This window comes from Phaseolus vulgaris, chromosome 6 (genome assembly GCF_051622355.1).
Source record: "Phaseolus vulgaris cultivar YP4 chromosome 6, ASM5162235v1, whole genome shotgun sequence".
Classification (NCBI taxonomy): Eukaryota; Viridiplantae; Streptophyta; class Magnoliopsida; order Fabales; family Fabaceae; genus Phaseolus; species Phaseolus vulgaris.
The window spans coordinates 10709550-10731282 of NC_143503.1; the positions used below are offsets into that span (position 1 = coordinate 10709550).

The 21733-nt window shown below is 36.4% G+C and overlaps 2 protein-coding genes across 7 annotated transcripts in view; one reads left to right on the plus strand and one right to left on the minus strand.

Moving 5' to 3' along the window:
* Nucleotides 1-4666: 4666 nt before the first annotated feature.
* On the minus strand, nucleotides 4667-8089 carry LOC150026631 (uncharacterized). Its single transcript, XM_090303819.1, has 4 exons — nucleotides 6385-8089; nucleotides 5382-6298; nucleotides 4952-5221; nucleotides 4667-4885 (listed from the first exon to the last, which is right to left on the minus strand). Exons 1-4 carry the CDS (start codon nucleotides 8087-8089, stop codon nucleotides 4667-4669), a joined length of 3111 nt encoding a protein of 1036 aa, XP_090159945.1.
* Nucleotides 8090-19527: 11438 nt separating this feature from the next.
* The window catches only part of LOC137831000 (uncharacterized), a 40171-nt gene continuing 37965 nt past the window's right edge, over nucleotides 19528-21733 (plus strand). For 2 of the 6 annotated variants that reach the window (XR_016521357.1, XM_090303110.1), the window contains exon 1: nucleotides 19532-19919. Coding sequence is in view for 3 of the 6 variants with exons in the window: in XM_090303110.1 (XP_090159236.1) it covers nucleotides 19725-19919 (195 nt within the window). In the remaining 3 variants the exon portion in view is untranslated. Of the gene's footprint in view, nucleotides 19920-21733 lie in introns of all 6 variants that reach the window. The other 4 variants (XM_068638472.2, XM_090303111.1, XM_068638470.2 and 1 more) reach the window with 3 other exon arrangements.

The following is a 21733-nucleotide window of genomic DNA, read 5'->3' on the forward strand; positions in this document are numbered from 1 at the left end:
TAATTGGGTTTCATTTTTATAGTAATATTTATATTTTATTTTATTCTTTAACATATATCTTTTTCATTCTCGGTTTAAACCTCTCGGTTTCAACCTTCTTCCCTTGTTTACTCAATGTTGTTCTCGGCCTAAAACCTCTCGGTTTTAGCCTACCAGTACACTAGCCCCCGAGACAGAAATATTTTTATTTTAAGTTTAAAGAAATATTTGTGTCTTAATATAATATAATAATGTTTGACGTTTGATTTGATTTGATATGGAACGCTTTGATTTCTGCGCTTTATTTTGCTCAGTTTACATGACTTGACAGGAACTTGCTATTTTGACCGTTAGATGACATATTTTTGAATGGTGCCACATTGTTTATAACGTTTGAAATTCTAGGGTTTTGTCTGGGCTATAAATAGGTTTGCCATTGGGTTTTTTATGATTGTGTGAGCTTTGCTGCTGTTTAGAAGGAAGCATATTGTCAATCTTCGTTCAATTCTTGCGAAGGTAATGTCTCTTTCAAGTTCTTCTACTACTGATGAATTTTCAAGCGCGGGTGGTGAATCAACTGGCCGAGTGGTTCGAGAAGAGGTTCCTCCTGAGTCAAAATCTTCTTCTGCTACTCCATCTTGTATGAATGATTCAAGTGGAGCTCCTGCTGTTGATGTTCCTCAAGAATTTGAATTTATCGTACCCCAGAAAAACCTTTGTCCTGGTTATCAATGGGTCAATCCTAAAGTCCGAGAGTATTTCTCGAAGCATCGTTCTGCTAACGAACTTCGGAGTTTTCTTTCCCGTTCTCAAATTTATTATTCTGATATTGAAAATGATATCATTTCATTTCGGCATGTTGGTGATGTTGATAATGTGAGTCATGGCCGAGAAGGTGATAGCTATGAATTTTTTTATTTTTATGCTTGCTTTTTCAGAGATCTTCATATTCGATTGCCTTTGAACAATTTTCAAATGGGCGTTCTTAATTTTCTTAATGTTGCTCCTACTCAGCTTCATCCTAATGGTTGGGCTGCGATGCAAGCATTCAGTATTTTGTGTAAATTATTGTCACTTTCTCCTAGTCCTTCTGCGTTTCTATACTATTATAGTTCTCGGCCTGGTAAACGGCCAGGGTGGCTATCCCTTATTAGCAAGTCCAATGTGTGTTTTCTTAAGCCTTTTACGTCGTCGTATAAGGATTTTAAAGGAAGTTTTTTCAAAATTCTAATAGAGCCAATAGGAAGAGAATATTTCTTTAATGGAAATTCTCCAAAATTTCCTCTGTATTGGACGAAAGATCCTGTGAAGTTTAACTCAATATCCTTTCATTCGATGGGTGTGGCCGATCGTCATGTTATTGAAGTTTTTAGTCGTTTCTCGTATCAAGTTCCCACTCGTGCTTTGCTTCAGTTGTATACTTCATCACATCCTCGAGAAGATCTTACTGGTACGTGGTTATTCCGCATTTTCTTGCATTTTAGGATAAGTTTTTTAACTTTGCTAAATTTTTTATTGATTTTCAGCTCTGATGGCAAGTACTAATCCGAAAGTTCGATCTTACTTTTCGAAACTGCTTAACAAAGTGGGTGATGTTACTCCCCGACGCGAGAATGTGGTAAATCCTTTTGTGGAAGTAGAAAACGTGGAGCCAGTTGCTAATGTTGACGTGGTGGAACCGACAAGTAATGTTGATGTTGCTGGTCCTTCGAAGAAATCAAAGAAACGAGATAGGAGCAGCAAGAAGTCACATTCATCTTCTCGGCGCCATCGCCATAGTGGAAATGTTTCATGTGAACCTCTTCCCGAGACGATTTTTAGTGCTACGAATAAATATGCAAAATTCGTTCAAACATCTTTTAGTGAATCAACTTACAATATGCTGAAGAATATGGATGATGCTTCATTAGCGGATTCTGTTATTGAATTATCAAGTAGAAATCTTTTGATTGGAAAAATGATGAAAGAGAAGAATGGAAACTGCGTGTCGTTGTCCGAATTTGAGAAGCTGAAGAATGATCTCGCTGAGTATAAGGATAGGATGAACTCTTTATCATTAGAGTTAGAGAAGGTGGCAAAACAGAATGAACAACAAGAAATCGAAAATGAAGGTCTTGGAAAAGAAATTTCTGATTTGAAGAATGAAAACCTGAAATGTATTACGGAGAATGCTCAATTGTGCAAGGAGAATCAACTTTTGACCGAGAAGGTATCGGCGCTATCTTCTGCTAATGAATCTGACAAGAACACCATCAAACTTATGGATGAGGAGATTAATCAGCTAAAGACCCATGTTTTTGAAGCCGAAAGTTTTATATTTGAACAACACAAACTTGGCTTTGAGAAGGCTCTTCAACAAGCAAAATACTTTTATAAAATTCCTATTGACGAAGGTAATTTTGATGTTAAGAAGGACTTTTATAATGGTGAGCTAGTTCCTGCTAATGAGATTCCAGATAATGATGCTGAAGATATTAATATTGAAAATTAGATATAGGGTTTTAAGTTTTAGTTTGTCGGATACTTCTCGGTTACTTGTGGAGAAGTATAATTGTTTTGGAATGCTAAGCTTGTTGGATATTTGCATTCGTGATGTAATTCCTTTTTTTGGGAACTTTTGTTAATATAAATGTTTAAGCTTTTGTGGTTATCATCGTAATTTTATCCTTTGTTATGTTCTGATAATTCTGTTATAATCGTTGAGGCTTGCTAGTTTTCGGTTCTTTTGTTGCAAGCGTTAGAAATGTTAGAATTATTTGAGCTTACCTCTCGGTTTTAATGATTATTAGTTTAAAGACGACATTTTGTTGGAGCATGAAGATATTGACTGTTTGACTTGGACCTTTCGGTGTGTTTTTTTTTATTTATTTATCAAAAAATTGTTAAGTATAAAATTATTAATCAAAAACCTTTAATTTATTAAGGTTGATTCATAATCGATATATTATTGACTGGAATATGCAATTGTCGGTTTAGTAATGTAAGTTGTACGAGTGACTTTCGGTTTTTGGAATTGTATTTTAGCTCTGATCTTTCGGTTTTCGTTTGAAATAAAATGTTTAAGATTGACAAATTTTTAAAGGAAGATTCTGATAGCAGGGATTTTCAAAAAACGAAAGCTAATTCTGATCTTTCGGTTTTCATGTGATTTGAAGATTTTCAAGAATGAATTATATTTATGTTTGTTCGGGAGGGATTTCACCTGAAATGAAAGCATCCAAGCCCGAAAAAGTTATGTAAATCGATTCTCGGGTGGGATTTCACCTGGAATGAAAGCATCCAAACCCAAGAAAACTATGTAAATCTATTCTCGGGTGGGATTTCACCTGAAGTGAAAACATCCAAAGCCGAGAGTTTATGTAAATCTATTCTCGGGTGGGATTTCACCTGAAGTGAAAGCATCCAAGGCCGAGAGACGAAGAATGTATATGTACATGATGGAAGATAACAAAACGGATTGTTTCTTGAGAATTCCTCTTCATTATATGATAAGTAATTTACATCTATTCTAACTAAAATAAAATTTTAGATGACTTGCATTCCAGGTTCTCGGTATCATTTTCTCTTCCAAAGTTTCTAACCTATAAGCTCCATTTTGTAAGTTTTCTAGCACTCTAAAAGGTCCTTCCCAATTGGATGCCAATTTTCCATGTCGTGGATCCTTTCGAGCATCAGTTCGCATTCTCCACACCAGATCCCCTTCTTTAAAAGCCCTAAATCTGACTTTTGCATTAAATCTCTTCATTGCTCTTCGTTTGACTGCAGTCTCTTTTATTTTTGCTTTTTCTCTAAGTTCTTCAATAAGATCAAGATCGGTTCTCAAACACTCATTGTTGATATTCCAGTCTTCCATTTGTCTTCTTAATGTGGGTTCATTAACTTCTACTGGTAACATTGCGTCTATTCCGTAAGTGAGATTGAACGGCGTTTCTCCAGTTGATGTTTGCGGTGTGCAACGATATGCCCATAAAATCTCCGGTAATTTCTCTGCCCATAATCCTTTAGCAGTCCCCAACCTCTTTTTTAATTGTCCAAGAATAACCTTGTTTGCGGCTTCAGCTTGTCCATTCGTTTGTGGATGTTCGACCGAAGTGGTTGTGGGCTTGATTCCCAAATCTGCATAAAAGTCCATAAGTTTTTTGTCAATGAATTGTCGGCCATTGTCACTTACAATAGTATGTGGGATTCCGAATCGACATATTATATTTTTCCATATAAACGTTTGGACTTGCTGTGCCGTTATCTTTGTCAATGCTTCTGCTTCTATCCATTTTGTAAAGTAGTCTACAGCTACTATCATGAATTTTGTTTGACCTCGTCCAAGTGGGAATGGGCCAAGTATATCAATTCCCCATTTTGCAAATGGCCATGGAGATATGATTTCTTGCAACTCCTGCGCTGGGATATGATTTAAGCTCCCAAACTCTTGGCATTTTCTACATGTTTTGACATAAACTTCACAGTCCTCTCGGATTGTTGGCCAATAATAACCAGCTCTACAAACCTTTGTTTCCATTGTTCGAGCTCCACAATGCAGTCCACAAATTCCTTCATGAAGTTCTTTGACCACATATTCTGCTTGTTCTTTGGTCAAACATTTTAACAAGGGCATAGAGTATCCTCTTTTATATAGCTCATCACCGATTAGAATGAAATTAGCGACTTTCTTTGCTATTTTGACATCCGGCTAAACACCTTGCTCCTGGGTCTTTATGATTTCGAAGTATGTGTTTATCCAGTCATCTTTGGCTGTTACAATATTGAAGCATTCGTCGAGACTAACTGTCGGATGACTGAGGGTTTGTTGTATGATGGAATTGTGTTGCACTTGTCTTTGTTGGCTTGCTAACTTAGACAATGAATCTGCTTTCATATTTAATTCTCTTGGAATGTATTTCATCTCGGCCTTGTTAAAACATTGCATAATATTTAAGACTTTATGATAATATTTCATTAACAAAGGGTCTTTTACCTGATACTCCCCGTGCACTTGTCCCACTGACAGCTGTGAATCCGTTTTGCAAAGGACATTTTCCACTCCCATGTCTCTGGCTAATAACAATCCTGCAACAAGAGCTTCATATTCGGCCTGATTGTTGGATGTTTTGAACTCGAATTTGAGCGCCATTTCGACTTGGAAGTTATCGGGTCCTTCAAGTACTATTCCTGCTCCGCTTCCTCTTTTGCTTGACGCGCCATCTACATACAAAGTCCACAGGTCCTGTTGTGCTGATGTTGGCATCTGAATGATAAAATCTGCAAGAGATTGGGCTTTGATTGGTCCTCTTGGTTCGTATTTGATTCCATATTCCGAAAGCTCCATTGACCATGTCACCATTCGACCTGCAAGCTCTGGTTTTTTTAAAAATTTTAGATATTGGAAAATCTGTTCTCACTATTACCTGATGATTCTGAAAGTATGGTCGAAGGCGTCTTGCAGCATACACTAATGTTAGGGCAACTCTCTCAACTTTGGGATATCTGGTTTCGGCATTTTGTAGGGTTCTACTCACAAAATATATCGGTTTCTGCTCTGGGTTTTCTTGGATTAAAGCGGCTCCTATTGCTTGATTTGAAGTAGCTAAGTAGACTATGATGGGTTGATTGGGTACAGGTTTTACTAAAATTGGAGGTTCAGCCACCATGCTATTTATTTGAGATAAAGCTTGCTCACATTGTTCACTCCACACAAAATTTTCAGATTTTTTCAACAAGTTTATAATCGGTTTAGTTTTCTCAGCCAATATTGGCAGAAATCTTGATAGTGAATTCAACTTCCCTACTAGCCTTTGCACTTTTTTTAGGTTTTTTGGTCTTCCCATCTGCATGATTGCCTCACATTTGTCAGGATTAGCTTCAATTCCTCTGTTTGTCAACATAAATCCCAAAAATTTTCCTCCTCTGACGCCAAAAACGCATTTTTCTGGATTAAGTCGAATATTGTATTTCCTTATTTGAGCAAACACTTCTTCAAGGTCTTCCAGGTGTTTCTGTATCTCATTTGATTTAACAACCATGTCATCAACATACACTTCTAGGTTCTTTCCAATCTGTTCTTTAAACACTTTGTCCATCAATCTTTGGTATGTTGCCCCAGCATTCTTCAAGCCGAAAGGCATGACTTTATAACAATAATTTGCAACATCAGTGGTGAAAGCTGTTTTCGGGATATCAGGTGCATACATCTGTATTTGATTATACCCCGAATAAGCATCAAGGAAACTCATCATCTCTTGGCCAGATGCCCCATCAACTAGTCGATCTATGTTAGGCAATGGATATGTGTCTTTCGGACAAGCTTTGTTCAAATCGGTGTAATCTGTACACATCTCCATTGTCCACTTGGTTTTTTGACAAGTACCACATTAGACAACCATGTGGTATACTTAGCTTCTCGGATAAAACCAGCTTGTATTAACTTTTGAGTTTCTTCAATTGCTGCCTGTCGTCGTTCTTCTCCTAACTTTCTTCGTTTTTGAGATACTGGCTTTGCTTCCCGGCAAACAGATAATTTGTGACACATTACCTCTGGATCAATTCCAGGGATATCAGACGGCCGCCAGGCAAATAAATCCTTATTGCTACGCAGCAGTGTGATAAGTTTGCTAAGCAATTCATCAGGCATACTTCCACTTACATAAGTGCATTGTCTGTCGTCTTGGCCTAACAGTACTGCTGTCGTTTCTTCTTTCGGTTCCAACCTTTCCTCATTCAATCTGGGATCCAAGTCCACCATGGCTACTATTTTTTCAACCTCTTTATCCACCTTCAAATTCATTTTTAAACCTGCTGCATAACATTCTCGAGCATCTCTTTGATTGACATAAACTGTAGCTATCTCTCCTTTTTCTGTTGGGAATTTCATGGCCAAATGTGGTGTTGACACGATTGCTCCTAACTTATTTAAGGAAGATCGTCCTAGCAACACATTGTATGAGGTGGATGCATCCACCACCAGATATTGGATTTTAATTTTTCTAACTTTGCTACCTCTTCCAAATGTTGTCACCAAATCAACATATCCCTTTGTGCTAACTCTTTCGCCTGAAAAGCCAATGATTTGCTCTCGGAAAGGTACTATGTCTTCTTCTCTCAAATGTAACCTTTTGAACGTATCCCAGAACAAGATATCGACCGAACTCCCTTGATCAACCAGGGTCTTCATGACAGCATATTCGGCTATTTCAACCGTGATCACCATAGGATCATCATGATCTGGATCAATTTCTTGGAAGTCTTCGTCTGTGAAAAGCATTGGTGGTAAAGTTCTTCTTTTGAAAACATGATTAACAGACCTGATATTTCTCCAATGTTGCTTTCGTGCAGATGAGGATTCCTTCCCAGAAAAACCTCCTGAGATCGTATTTATAAACCCCCTAACCGGTCTTCCCAAACTTCGCTCTCTGCTTCGTCTTACTGATTGGGTGTTTTGATAGATTCTATCTCTTCTTTCGTCTGGCCTTCCAACCCTTCTTTCGTCTCTTTTTTCCACTTGTTTATTTTCTCTCCTTTCCAACCTTTCAACCCTTCTTTCACCCAGCTCTCGCCCCCTCGTATCTCTCTCTGGACTCAACCATACTCTTGGATTTCCCCTTTGAACAAAACGTTTTAACTGTCCGGCATGAATCAACTCTTCTATTTTATCTTTCAACCCAATACATTCTTCTGTATGATGACCATGATTTTTATGATATTCACAATGTTTGGTGCGGTCTGCCCTTTCTGGTGTTCTTGCTTTTCTTGGTGATGGTATTATTTCGGCTGCCATGGCTTCCTGTAAAATTCTTGCTCTGTTCGTATTTAGAGGTGTGTATTGCTGGAACTTTCGAGCTCTGAATTCTTCTCGGGCTCTTCTTGAAACAGGCGGGTGTTCTCTTTCTGTCACCCTCTTCTCGCCTCCATCAACCCTTACTTGGTTTCGAAACTCCCTTAATTCTTCCATTTGCATAAATTTTGATGCCCGTTGCCTTAGTTCATCCAGATTGATCGCAGGTTTCTTGCAAAGACTATCGGCAAATGGTCCCGGTTTTAATGCCGTTATCATATGATGCATGGTGACCTCTGGACTAAGATTTCGGATCCCCAAAGCAACCTTTCCAAACTGTTCCATGAACATTCTTAAAGACTCTCCTTTTTCTTGTCTTATGTTCACTAATACAAGCTGGTTTGAGTAGTATATATTGCAATATGCTCATCAGGATCCGTACTTCCATCATATTTGTCAATGGTTAAGTTCTTCCAATTGTCAGGCAACGGAGTATCGACTATAACATCATAAAACGGATGTTTTCTGGAAGATGTTCCTGCACAAACCCCAGAGTTTTCAAGCCATCTTCTTCTGGTTTGAGAATTTTCATTATATATCCTCTCGTTCACTTGTATCCCCGGTTGGACAGTTTCGAAAGATGAATTCAAAACCGTTTCCTCTTGCAACTTTCTCCTCATGTGTGCGTTTTCGGCTCTTAACATACTCAATTCTTCTTCATTATTCTTTTTTAACATCTCGAATTCTTTTTGTAATTGGACCAACATTGCCATTGGCATGTTAACATTGTCTTCCCGATCTCCACCTTGTTCTCCTCCTTGACTCATCTTGTCTTTAACCCTTCTCAATTGACCCTCGGCCCCACGGTGGGCGCCAAAATGTTCTTACAACAAGGACCAAGAACACTTGAAATGGGTTAATCAAGACTAATCCTTCAATCTTGGGCTGAATACTATCTCGGGCCGGGTACTTCTCTCCTTGATGGAAACTCTTGGCTTCTCCTCTCGGCTAGTGCTCTCGGCTTCTCCTCTCGGCTGGTGCTCTCGGCTTCTCCTCTCGGCTGGTGCTCTCGGCTTCTCCTCACAACAGGTGGGGGGTACCTGCAAGTCGCTCCGATGCCAAAGTCAGAAAAGGTTTAACGTTCATCAGATAAAATCACTCTTACCTTTTTTCTTACTCTGAACTTCTATTTATAGGGTTTCCTTAATGGGCTTTTCTCCTTTTCTGTTGGACTTTCTCTTTACACCTTTTTATTATTTACACACTCCTCTTGTGGGTTTTAAACTTAATTGGGTTTCATTTTTATAGTAATATTTATATTTTATTTTATTCTTTAACATATATCTTTTTCATTCTCGGTTTAAACCTCTCGGTTTCAACCTTCTTCCCTTGTTTACTCAATGTTGTTCTCGGCCTAAAACCTCTCGGTTTTAGTCTACCAGTACAAATTATAAATTATATTATTCATTGATACTTATTGTGTTCCATAGATTAGGAAAGAGAGTTAAAGATTCACACAAGTTGAAAACAAAAGTTTACTTTCTTAGCGTCTAATAGAATATCGAAGTTGACAAGCAAGATTTGTGTTAATCAAGTGTAAAACAATATCAAAGATGTTGAAAAAAGAATGCAATATGTGAAGTACTCTGAAGAAGTATAAGAAAAAAAAAATCGCATTTAAGAAACATATATATATAGGTGTGAGTGGCCACCTGAGTGTGTGCAGTTTGGAGGTATTGAGTGTTGGAGATATTTGGAACGGTCCGGTGAGTGCAAACGTGCAGTGAGTGCAGAGGTGTAGAAGGTACTGAGTGCAAAGAGAAAAGGTTACAATAGAAAGAGAAACTTGTAATGTAAAAAATTAGTACTAGAGCCAGGTTAAATAATTTTATTAGTGAAAAATGGATGAAGTTGCTCGGTTTAAAATTTGTTTTCATTAAGGATTTTTTTTTGTCACTGTAGCTTCAGATAAAACAATATTACTAAAATTTGCCCTCATGTTTCATGGAAATTTAATAATAATGTATTTCAAGCTGATTTTTTAGTTTTACCCATTAATATCATTTGAGGTAATTTTAGGTATGCAATGGTTTAGGACTATAGGTAATTGTGATAAACTTACAATGACTTTTCAACATCAAGGAGAGACTGTTATATTACAGGGAGGTCAGAAACTTCCTTCTCCATTGCAGGTTTATGGGAATTTAAAACCTGATAAAGTCAACATATGTTGTTGTCAGTTCAAGCTCCTTATTTTATTCAACATCAAAAGGGGGGGACAATTCAGATTTAACACCTATACAATAGAATCAAATGGATGATTTGGTTCAACAGTTTGAGGAAGTCTTTCAAGATCCTATACAATTACTGCCAAAACGCAGGTAGGATTATAAAATTACTGTTACTAGTGATATTTTTGTTTGTCTTAAACCCTGTACATATCCTCATTTTCAAAAGGAGGAAATAGAGAGACAAGTTTAATCCTTGCTCTTTATGGGATTCATTAGAGAGAGTCTAGTTCCCATAACTCTCCATGGGTATTAGTAAAGAAAAAAGATGGTTCCTAGAGGTGTTGTAATGATTTTAGAAAGCATAGTGCATTGACAGTAAAAACTAAATTTTATATTCCTTTAATTGAAGATCTCTTAGATGAGTTAAAAGTGACACAATATTTTCCTAAATTAGATTTACGTAGTGGCTATAATCATCTAAGATTGCATGAGGGGGATATCCATAAAACTGCTTTTTGAACTCATAGTGGCTTATATGAATGGGTAGTTCTACCATTTCGCCTTAGTAATGCCCCGGCTACATTTCAAAATTTGATGAATGATATTTTTCGACCATGTTTGAATCAATTTATTTTAGACTTTTTTTTATGATATTTTGGTTTATTAAAAAACATGGGATGATCATATTACTTATCTAAAAATCTCTAATTATTTTGAACCTAAATTCTTTGGTTCTTAATCATAAGAAATGTAGTTTGGTAAGTCCCAAGTAAAATATTTGGGACACTTGACTTGAGAAACTGGTGTTAAACCTGATGCTACCAAAAATGTAATTGTTTCAAACTGGTCCCAACTGAGGTCTTTAAAGGAATTAAGGGATTTTGGGATTATTCGGGTATTATTGAAGATTTATACAAGGCTATGGCAAGTTGGTTACATCTTTTGTTGGAATTAGTAGCCTAAACAAGATGGGGTAAATTGTTTTTACAAAATTTTCAAAAAGTTTGGAAGTAGAGTGAAAAGTTCTGAAAAATCAACCAATTGATTTTCTGTTCAACTGGATAAAAGTTCAGTTTTGATGTTCTTTACAGAAATTCAACAAGTTGTTTATACCACCAAAGAAAGCACAATGATTAAAACAGTGTAAAAGAGAAGGGATAGAGATATTCACACAAAGAGATTTATAGTGGTTCACTTTTAACCAAGAGCTACATCCAATTCTCAGCTAACCACTGAGAATTCACTATGTAATCAAACTTAGATTACAAAACACACACCAAGAGTGGTGATCTTGAACCCCTCAAAAACACACACCACTCTTTGACAACATCACAGTTTTCAAAAACACTTTTCTAAAACTGTCTTACACAAAATACACATTATAGCGTTCAAAGTGAAAGAAATAGAATACACATGGGCTATACAAAGTAGAAGAACAAAAGTGTACAAAGACCCAGTCCTATTCCACACACAAGTGATGATTCAAAGCTCTTGAACTCTTGAAAAACGTTTTTAATAATCTCTCTTGCTTAGGTTCTAGGAAAGATCATCAAACAACATTTATATAAACTTAAGCAAGTGGTTAAAACTGTTAGATCATAAATCAAAAGCAGTTGGAATCATTTAAAAACAGTTTAAAATTCTTAACAGAATTTTGTTATAAAAACAACAGATTGTTTTCTAAAACAAAATATTGAAATAATTTTTTTGTTACGGATTTCATAAAAACAAGTAGTTGTTTTATCAAAATAACCGGTTGTTTTAGTTTGATGGTGAAGACAAATAAAGGAAAGCTTTTTCAAATCATTTTGAAAACCACTAAGTGTCAAACAACCAGTTGTTTCGACAATTCAACAGGTTGAAAAACTTGTCTTAGCCTCAATACCTTTGAGTAACAGCTTTTTAAACTAGTTGATTAAAAAAATAACTAACTAAAATTTCCCAGCTTTTAAGGAAAAATTTCTTTCAAAAGAGATGAAGAGTTAAGTGAGCTTGGATTAATACAAGATGTGAATTAACAAGTCAAAAACTACTAGATAACACACACACACACATAGCAGCAAGGTCTTCAAGCTTTTCACACAAATGTGGAGGCATTAAAGCATCTTGTTCAACAATCTCCCCCTATTTGATGAAGACAAATCTCTGGTTTGTTTGTGTTGTAGTTTTTGAACTTGAAAGGTCCTGCAAAAGAGAATTGTATGCAATACAAAATAAGTATAGCAGGAGGATAAAACAGTTTCATCAAGCACACTCAAAACCAGTTTCTGCATAATTCATAAGAAGAAAAAACAAAGTGTGGCAGCAACTCCATAGGTTGCATCAGGAACTTGCTCAGTTGGATTTTCAGTGCCTTGATCATCTTGTTCATGTTCAGATTGATTCCCAACATTTGGTGCAAATTGGTGTCCATCATTTGTTTAGTTTGAAAAGGACCCACACATTCTTCTTCTTTGCTAACCCATTTGTCACCAATTTTGGTAAATCCCATCTTGCTATGTGACCCATTATTAATTCCATGAGATGGTTTTACCACCTCTAACAATTATTCATCAAGATCAACTTCAAAATATTGAAGAAATTTATATATAAGAACAACATAAGGGAAATGATAATCACTTAACCTCAGATTTTTGCATATGCTCCTTGAAGAGATGTATTCAATTCATTTTGATGTTCTTCATTATGCATAAATTAGGACAAGGTCTTTTTCAATAAGAAAAACATGATTAATTCCCCTTGGAGTTAACATCCATGTGACAATGAAGGCAATGATCCTCTCATTCAATTTTAAAGCACCTACAGAAAAACCATTCACTCTCAAGTGAGGATTTTTTAGACAACTCACATAGAATTGGATTTTGTTGAAGTCCTCCACAACACCTATGTTCCCTTTGTTGATCCTTATCCCTGAGTATTTTAGTCTAATGATGGTAGTGGATACAACAAAAGTGATCTCCATATCTACCCCTTTGACATGTGAATACATGTTCTCAACATCAATAAGTAGATTTGTGTAAAATACCTTCACAAGATCTGGATAAGTGTTTCCAGACATCTCAAGAAACGTTCTTAGTTTATAATATTTCAAGACCTTCCTCACCTCCTTGAGATTTTGCTCCTTTAGCTAGTTGAAGGATATCAACTTTGGGTTATTGATGACCTTTCTACTTGTCTCGTGTAAAAAATTTCCAATTTTCTCATTGTCACCCGAAAACCAATTTTCAAGATGTCCAGCCCTTTTGATAGCACATGATTTATTTCTCTTTGGTGAGGGGGGTGAAGAGGCCATGATGTAGAAATGAATGTATGAAGGTGTACTGGAAGAACAGTTTCAAGTGAAGGTGCAGAAAAAAAAAACAGGTTTTTTTTATGAAATATTCAGTTGAAAATCGTAAACATATATAAGCTGAAAAAGTTGGCCAAGATAAATTGGCTATTAGTGAGTTGTTTTTCCAAAGAAAAAGAATCTTCATTAGTGGAAAAGAGGCAATGTGTTAGTCTCAGTAGAAAAAGTTTTGACTGAACTTTTATTATGTTTGACCATTCATAAGAAAACTTGAATTTCCAATAAAGCAACAAAATATATTCCCTTATGATCAGATTCTGAGGCATATTTATTGCCTATTTGACCAACAATCGGTTTTGAAAAGGCAGAAATAGGTTTAACCATGCGTAAGCAATTTGGGCAGCTTTATGTAGAGGTGTCAGAGGCAAAACAACAGGTTGTTTTGAACTTTCAACTGGTTGTTTTACTGTGACAGCAAGTGAATATTTTCCAAAAAAAGTTATCTTCCAAAGTGATGAAAAAATGCAATATGTAATTTGGTCATACCTTTGCACAGAGATCATCTCAATAGATTCACCCAAAAGAGTACTTTGAGATGTTTATATGGTCACCAAGGGACACTTACATAAGTTGAGAAATGAAAACACACATACTCTCTTTATTCTTGAAGTTTCTTATGCATGTGCCAAGGATGTCTCTTGACTTTCAAAGAACACTGCAAGACATATACATGGAGAAGTGCAAGCACAAAGACTGACTTTACTCTTGTTGGTTTTCCCTTGAGTAGTTATTCTTTAAACTCAAGATGTTTCTTGGCTACCAAGGATACCTACAAGAAAAGGTTAAGAAGCAAGATTTTGTCCCCTTATGAATGTGGGTCTAATAATGTTAGTAGGAACCTTAGGAACCCATTTCAAAAGACCTTTAGGAACATAAAGCCTCCTAACTTTGCAGAATTTAATAGTGTGGCCCCTTTTCATGTAGTAAAAGCATATTTTAAATGGATGTTTCGATAGAACAACAAGTTGTTTTTCAAAGAAACTTGAGAAAGGTTTTGAAAAAGGTTTGTTCTTGCTATTTGGATTAAATCCCAATCCAGTCTTGCCAAAAACACAGTTTTGATAAGCAAAAACAGTTTCAAGATTGTATTGGCCTTTGGAAAACTTATCCATAGTTTTTAAAAGATAGTGAACCTTCTTTTTTGAAGGGAATAAGAGTTTTCACAAAAGCTTGAGTCAACACACTTACAATAAGAGTTTTGGTAAATCATTTATAGGTTTTCAAAATCAGTTTTTGAATTGCTTAACTCTTCTTCTAAGGTCTTGACTCTATCTTCCAACCAGTTGTTTAACCCTTTCAACCATTTATTCAATAGGGCTAGCCTGTTAGCTTCCTCATGAGTTTCTTTGAAGGCATCAAGAAGTTAACTATAGTTTTCAAAATTCAAAAAAGTGTTAGAACTTACACTGCTAGTTTTTGAACCTTCTTTTGCCATCAAACACAGATTGACTTCTTCATCTTCTTTTGATGATGAACTTGAGGATGATTCATCATTGTCTTGCCAAGATATGCAGGCTCTTCTTGCTTTGCCTCTCTTTTCAAACTTCTTGTTAGCCCCTTTCTCTTTGCTCTCATTGTTTAAACAATCAACCTTGATGAGACCCTGTTTCCCACATCCAAAACAAGTATAGTTTGTAGAATTAAATTCATCGACTATCTTACTATTATACCTATTTGATGGTTGGTTTTTGCCCTAACTGTTCTTCTTCAAGAACTTGCCAAACTTCCTTGTGAGAAAGTTGAGAGTCTCACTATCACTACACTCACTTGAGTCTTGATCACCCTTTTGACCAGGAGCTTTTAAAGCAATGTTTTTCACATGCTTTTCTTTATTTTCTTGGTCATTAAGTCAATTCATCTCAAACTCATGCTCTCTTAGCTTTCCAAACAAGGAGGCAGTGGTCAATGTAGTCAAATCCTTGGATTTAGAAATAGCACTGACCTTTGGTTGCCAAGATTTATCCAAGCATTTGAGGATCTTGATGTTCAACTCCTCTCTTTCAAAGATTTTGCGAAGACCAATGAGGTGATTTACCATGTGAGTAAATCTCTTCTGCACATTCGAGATGGTTTCTCCTTTAAGAATCCTAAACATTTCATACTCTTGGATCAAGACATGCTTCCTTGCCCTCTTCACATATGTTGTGCCTTCATGGGTAACTTCAAGGATGTCCCACATCTCCTTTGCAGATCCACATTGAGAGACCCTGAAAAATTCATCTGAATTCAAAGCATAAGTGATGATGTTCTTGGCAATGCAATCATATTGAGCCTTTTTATTTTCAATCTCAGTCCATTGGGACTAAGGTTTTTCATTAAAAATAACATCTTTTTCAAGCTTAGGTATAAAAGGGTCATTTGTGATAGCATCCCAGATTCCTCTATGATTCAACAAAAAAAATCATTATTACCTTAAAAAATTGATAGTTCAGTCCACAAAACAAAGGTGATCTGTTTATAGAAGCACCCTCCCCAAAGGGTAGTTTTTCAGTCATTTTCAAAAAGGTTTTAGAATCTAAACTTGAGTAACTTTCAAGAACTCAACTCCTGATTCCAATTGTTAGAATTAGTAGCCTAAACAAGAGGGGGTGAGTTGTTTTCACAAGATTATCAAAAAGTTTGGAAGTAGAGTGAAAAGTCCTGAAAAATCAACCAATTGATTTTCTGTTCAACTGGATAAAAGTTTAGCTTTAATGTTCTTTATAGAAATTCAATTGGTTGTTTTTCCGAAACAATAGGTTGTTTATACCAGCAGAGAAAGAACAAAGATTAAAACAGTTTAAAAAAGAAGGGATAGAGAGATTCACACAAAGAGGTTTATATGAGTTCACTCTTAACCAAGAGCTACATCTAGTCCTCAGCTAACCACTAAGAATTCACTATGTAATCAAACCTAGATTACAAAACACACGCAAGGAGTGATGATCTTGAACTCCTAAAGAACACACACCACTCCTTGGCAACACCACAGTTTTCAAAAACACTTTTCTAAAACTGTCTTACACCAAATACACAAAATTACAATGTTCAAAGTGAAAGAAATAGAATACACTTGGGCTATATAAAGTAGAAGAACAAAAGTGTACAAAGACTCAGTCCTATTCCACACACAAGTGATGCTCCAAAGCTCTTGAACTCTTGAAAAACGTTTTTAATAACCTCTCTTTCTTAGGTTCTTGAAAAGATCATCAAACAACCTTTATATAGACTTAAGCAAGTGGTTAATTACCTGCTAGTATTTGCAGCCTTTACCTATTCCCAACCAAGCCTGGAAATCAATCTCAATGGATTTTATAACTAGATTACCTAAATCTAAGGGTATGACTGTTATTTTCGTTATAATTGACCAACTAACGAAATATTCTCATTTTTTGCCTTTATCTCACCCCTTTGGAGGGGTTGCGGTAGCAAAGCTATTTTTTATAATATTATCAAACTTCATTGATGGCCAACAAACATTGTTTTAGACATGGCATTGGATGAGGATGTGGCACTGAGGTTTTTTTGTAATTCTGATGGGAGTGATGTGGCATTGAGGGTAATTTTGTAAGAGTGTAAAGGGTTAGCGTTTGAGTGCGGGTGCGGGTGCGGAAGCGGAAGAGTTTCGAACGAAAGGGAGAAAGAAGCAATGACCTTGTCTGAGGGAAGGAGAAAGAAGTAGTGGGAAGCACAAACTAGGCAGTAGAACAAGCGAAGCGCAAACCATAAACATCTTTCTTGAGCAGTCGCCACTACTTCTTTGTTTGTTGTTCAAGTGTTCAACGTCATTGGCTTCATCATCAATCAGAACTGGCCCTATATTACACCGGGTACTCGAGCCAACCAATGTAATATATTGGCTTACCAACTGCACATTTAAGCCCCTATATTACACTGATTGGCTCGAGTAACCGGTGTAATACATGGCACAGCTTCCTGCAGACCTACTGTCACAACCAAAGTGGTTTTCCCGTGTGTGTGTAAGTGGTCACTTGTGTTATGTTTATGGTCACAACTCTTCACACCTTCAACTGTCTCAAATGATCCAGGAATTTCTTATGCATCACCCCCACAACATTAAAAACTCACCCTTACAACATTAAAAATCACTTTCAATTTCGTCATTACAACCCTTTGTGCTAACCACGTGGTTACCCATGGCAGAACTGGACACCCACCCTACAAAAACTGGTTACCCAACCACAAGTTCCTCCACATGTACTGGCACACACAAAATTGGTTACTCGTGTGCCTGTAAGCGGTCACTTCTGTGACGTTTATGACACCCAAAAAAATTCAAAAAGTTCTTGAATATGGGACATATATTACATTGGTTAGATGGCTTAACCGGTGTAGTATGAGCCATATATTACCCCAATGGCAAAACTGAAAACCCACCATACCAAAACTGGTTACCCAGCCATAGGTTCCTCCACATGTACTCGCACACGCAAAACTAGTTACCCGTGTGCCTGTAAGTGGTCACTTTTGTGACGTTTATGGTCACCCACTCTTCATGAAAAAAAAATATAAAGTTTTTTAATATGGAGCAGATATTACACCCATGGCAGAACTGGACACGCACCCTACCAAAATTGATTACCTAACCACAGGTTCCTCCACATGTATTGGCACACGCAAAACTGGTTATCCGTGTGCCTGTAAGTGGTCACTTTTGTGACGTTAATGGCACCCAGTGATGTGAGTTGATTTTAGATTGCACATTTTAAAGGTTTTCGCTTTTGTTTAGATTTTGGATTTTAGCAATTTAAAGGTGAGAACACTAAGAAGATCCCCACTGGACACGAACTTAACCAAGTGGTTAAGTAAGTGTGAAGGTTCACTTCACAAGGGCAAAGAGAAAAACACAATAATATGGTGACAATGATGCAAAGGTGCGGAATTGAAGAGAACATAAAAGAGGAAACGAAACAAGACTAAAATGATAAAGAATGACTGAATGGAAGGAACATTAAAGAACATGAAATGGAAATGGATAATGACGCAAATAAAGAAGGAAAAAGATGAAGGGATGAAAAGAACTTATGAATTAGAAAGGGAATTCACGACACTTGGAGCAGAGGGGATTCCAAGATGAGTGATGCAAGAGCTGCCACTTGAGATGTCACTCACTCGAGAAAAGACCCAGAGTCGCCACTTAGGATACTACCCACCCAAGATAAGACCCAAATAAAAAGGAGTACTTAGACTCTTAATTCACTCAAGCAGAGTTTCTTTACTTAAAAAATTTCAATGTGTAAATATATGGAGGAAGACACCCTTTATATAGGAAGGAGTGACTTGGAGGGCAGGATGAGTGAGGGGTAGAAAAGGAAGGGGAGAGGGGCTACCAGGGTGTTGACCATGGTCAAAACCATCCCTTAGGCATAACTTCTAGAAGCTAGGGCTACATTTTAACCCTAATGGACTAGGCACAAACTAAAATGATAAATACACCCCTATTATACTAAATGAACATACTCTAGCCTATTCTACTATTTGAACCCCAAAGTGAACCCAAATTATTTACAACATGTTTTTATTTTTAAGAAGACCAGAAGAAAAAACAATTGATGTTCTGGTGTATGCCCTATTCTTCTTCTGGTAAGGTTTGTCGGGTCTTTGGTGGGGCCTTGACTTGATTGCTGAGATGACTGCTCACCGTGTGAATTGTCTCTTGAGTCCTTAATTATCTGTTTGTCTTCTTGATTATATCAACCTGTCTTCATGAAAAAAAATTCAAAAAGTTTTTTAATATGAAGCATATATTACACCAATTAGATGACTTAACCGGTGTAATATGGGTCATTATGAGTAAAAAACATAATATATCACACTGGTTGTTACTAAGAATTTGTGTAATATATATTTTTACCCTATTTTGAAGCTCACCCCTCACTGCTCATTCGTGCTACTACCCTATTTTGAACTTCACATCACCGAATGCAATCTGACTTTGTCACGTCATTGTCATGTTTACAACATCAAATATGTTACTGTGCAGTGGTGTCAATAGATTGAGACTCATAAAAAAAATTGAAATTGATTATAAAGAAGAAGATAATAATGTATGTGTACTTTAATAAACATTACTAAATAGAAGTTATATATAGAAAATATATAAACTGAATTTAATATTGTTTTAAGAACTAAGAATTTTATTTTATTTTCATCCTTTTAAATTTCCACAGTAAATATATTTTTTTCTTTATTACATAATCTAAGAATGCACGGGTACGCCACGATCAACAACTAACACTCATTGGACGTCTCTCTCTAACCATTGTCTCTTCCTCTGTCTGTTTCATAGTGGCTTTTGAATTTGAAGTTTCTTCTTCTTCTTCTTCTTTACCAGAGCAACACCAACCTTCGATTCGCTTTGAGGTTTTTATATTTGTTTGTGTGAAATCTGAATGCGCTAATGGCAACAACATCCTCTGAATCCAACGAGGCATCAGATCACGTGGTTGAGCTCATCGTGCGCGATGTATCAGCACCTTCTTCTGCTGATGCTGAAGCCGATTCCGAAGAAAAAGACCAAATTGCCCCTCTTCTCTCCCAAGAAAGACCTAAGATCAACATCTTCACTGCTTCTTACCCTCGCACAAAACCCAGAGTACTTTCTTTTCATTTGCTTCCTCTTTCTCTCTCATATTGCTTGTGATAAAGAAATGAAAATAAATTGAACTCTCCTAAGTTTTTTTCAATTCGCTGTCACAAACTTTGACGTCCTTTACTGCATAATTATAGATTTTAACATGATATTTCCTTTAAAATTCACATTTACTTATAATTATAACAGAATTCTGTGAATGGGCTACATTACGTAGGGATTCCTCAATTTGAGTTTTTTGTTAGTGATGATTTGGAGTTGGGACTTGGGGGCTGGCTCAGTGATGATTTGGATCGGGGATCATTATGTAGATTTTTTTTGGATGGGTGTGTAGTATGCAGGTGTTTTGGGTCGTGCAGGAATACATAATGTAAGGGACTTTTGTTTGAATGTTTGAGTGTTGTGTTTCATTTTTATGTAATCGGTTTGGGTATCCCTTGTACCCTGTTAATGTAATATATGTTTATTAGCTGATGAAAAATATAGGGATTCCTAAAGTGTATCTTGCACATGCCAGGATGAATAGCGGAGTGACGTAGATGAACATTAAGAGTGCAATGAAATATATGTAGTTTGTAAATAATTAGTAGTCCTGCACATTACGGTGTTACTGTTTCGTGTTTATAGTGAACTCTTTATTTGGTTACATATTACATTACGAATATGTTTTAAAATTGTGAATCTTTTGGTACATTGATGTGTCGTTACACTTATAATTGCTTTGAACCAGAAGTTTATAATAAAATTGAAATTATAAGAAACAGAGAGACATTGGGCTTAACTGTGTTTTTGAGACTCTAGAGGTGCTTTATTTATATAGAGAAAATAGAATCAATATAATAAATAGAGGAAATAAAATAGAATCAATATAATAAATAAAGGTAATAAAATAGATAAAACCAGAAGGAGTAGAGTGTGAGAAGTGTCCCAAATATCAAAGTGAACTAAGATTAATGAGATGAAGCTCATTACAATCATGTAAGGCAACATGAATTTGCCCAATATAAGGCATATATAGGGCCCTCAAATCGTCGTGGAGCAAGAAGTGTCAAGTGATCTTGGCTTTCACCGTACAGATGTTGTGTGTTGTATGTATATTGGGTACGAATGTTACTCTAAACTGATGCACGTGTCTCATGGGGACAAAAAATAGGTTTGAGTGAGGTGTCGATAGTAGATTTGATAACATTAGATAGTTGAAAATCAATTGTTATCTAATGTTCATGTTCTTATGTAGGAACAGATTCAACAATGGTAGTGAGATGAGATTTGTCTCAACTCACTAACCATATCCAACTTTGGAAGCCTAATTTGAATAGTTTGACCCATCTATCTTCTCAATACTAGCAATATTGTTAGAAAAAATGAGAATTTGTTTTTAATTTTGATTGGATGTTGGAAGACATTTGTTTTAATCTGGAAAAATAATGAAATAACTTGAGAGAAAAATTGATTGAATCACCAAATGAACTCCTAAGGAGTCGCTACCATAAGGGTTGGGTCGCATGGAGGAGGTGACTTGTGAGGCACCACACATATTTCGGTGGGAGCTGTAGAGCTGTGCGAGAGATGATATTCATGAGGGCATGTCGATGGGTGGTTTATCTCGGTGTATGATTTGATAGATAAGCTTAGTGTGATCCCAACTTTGAGCTTGTCGGAGCAGATGGAAGTCATAGAAAAACTTATCAAAGATGGCTCCAGAATGGTGCACCCGAACTTGATAGATTGTGGGTCTATTGGGCAAATACAGTTTTTTTAAAGAATCTAAATACCATGTTAAACTATAAGAAATAGAAAGACACTAAGCTAAAACT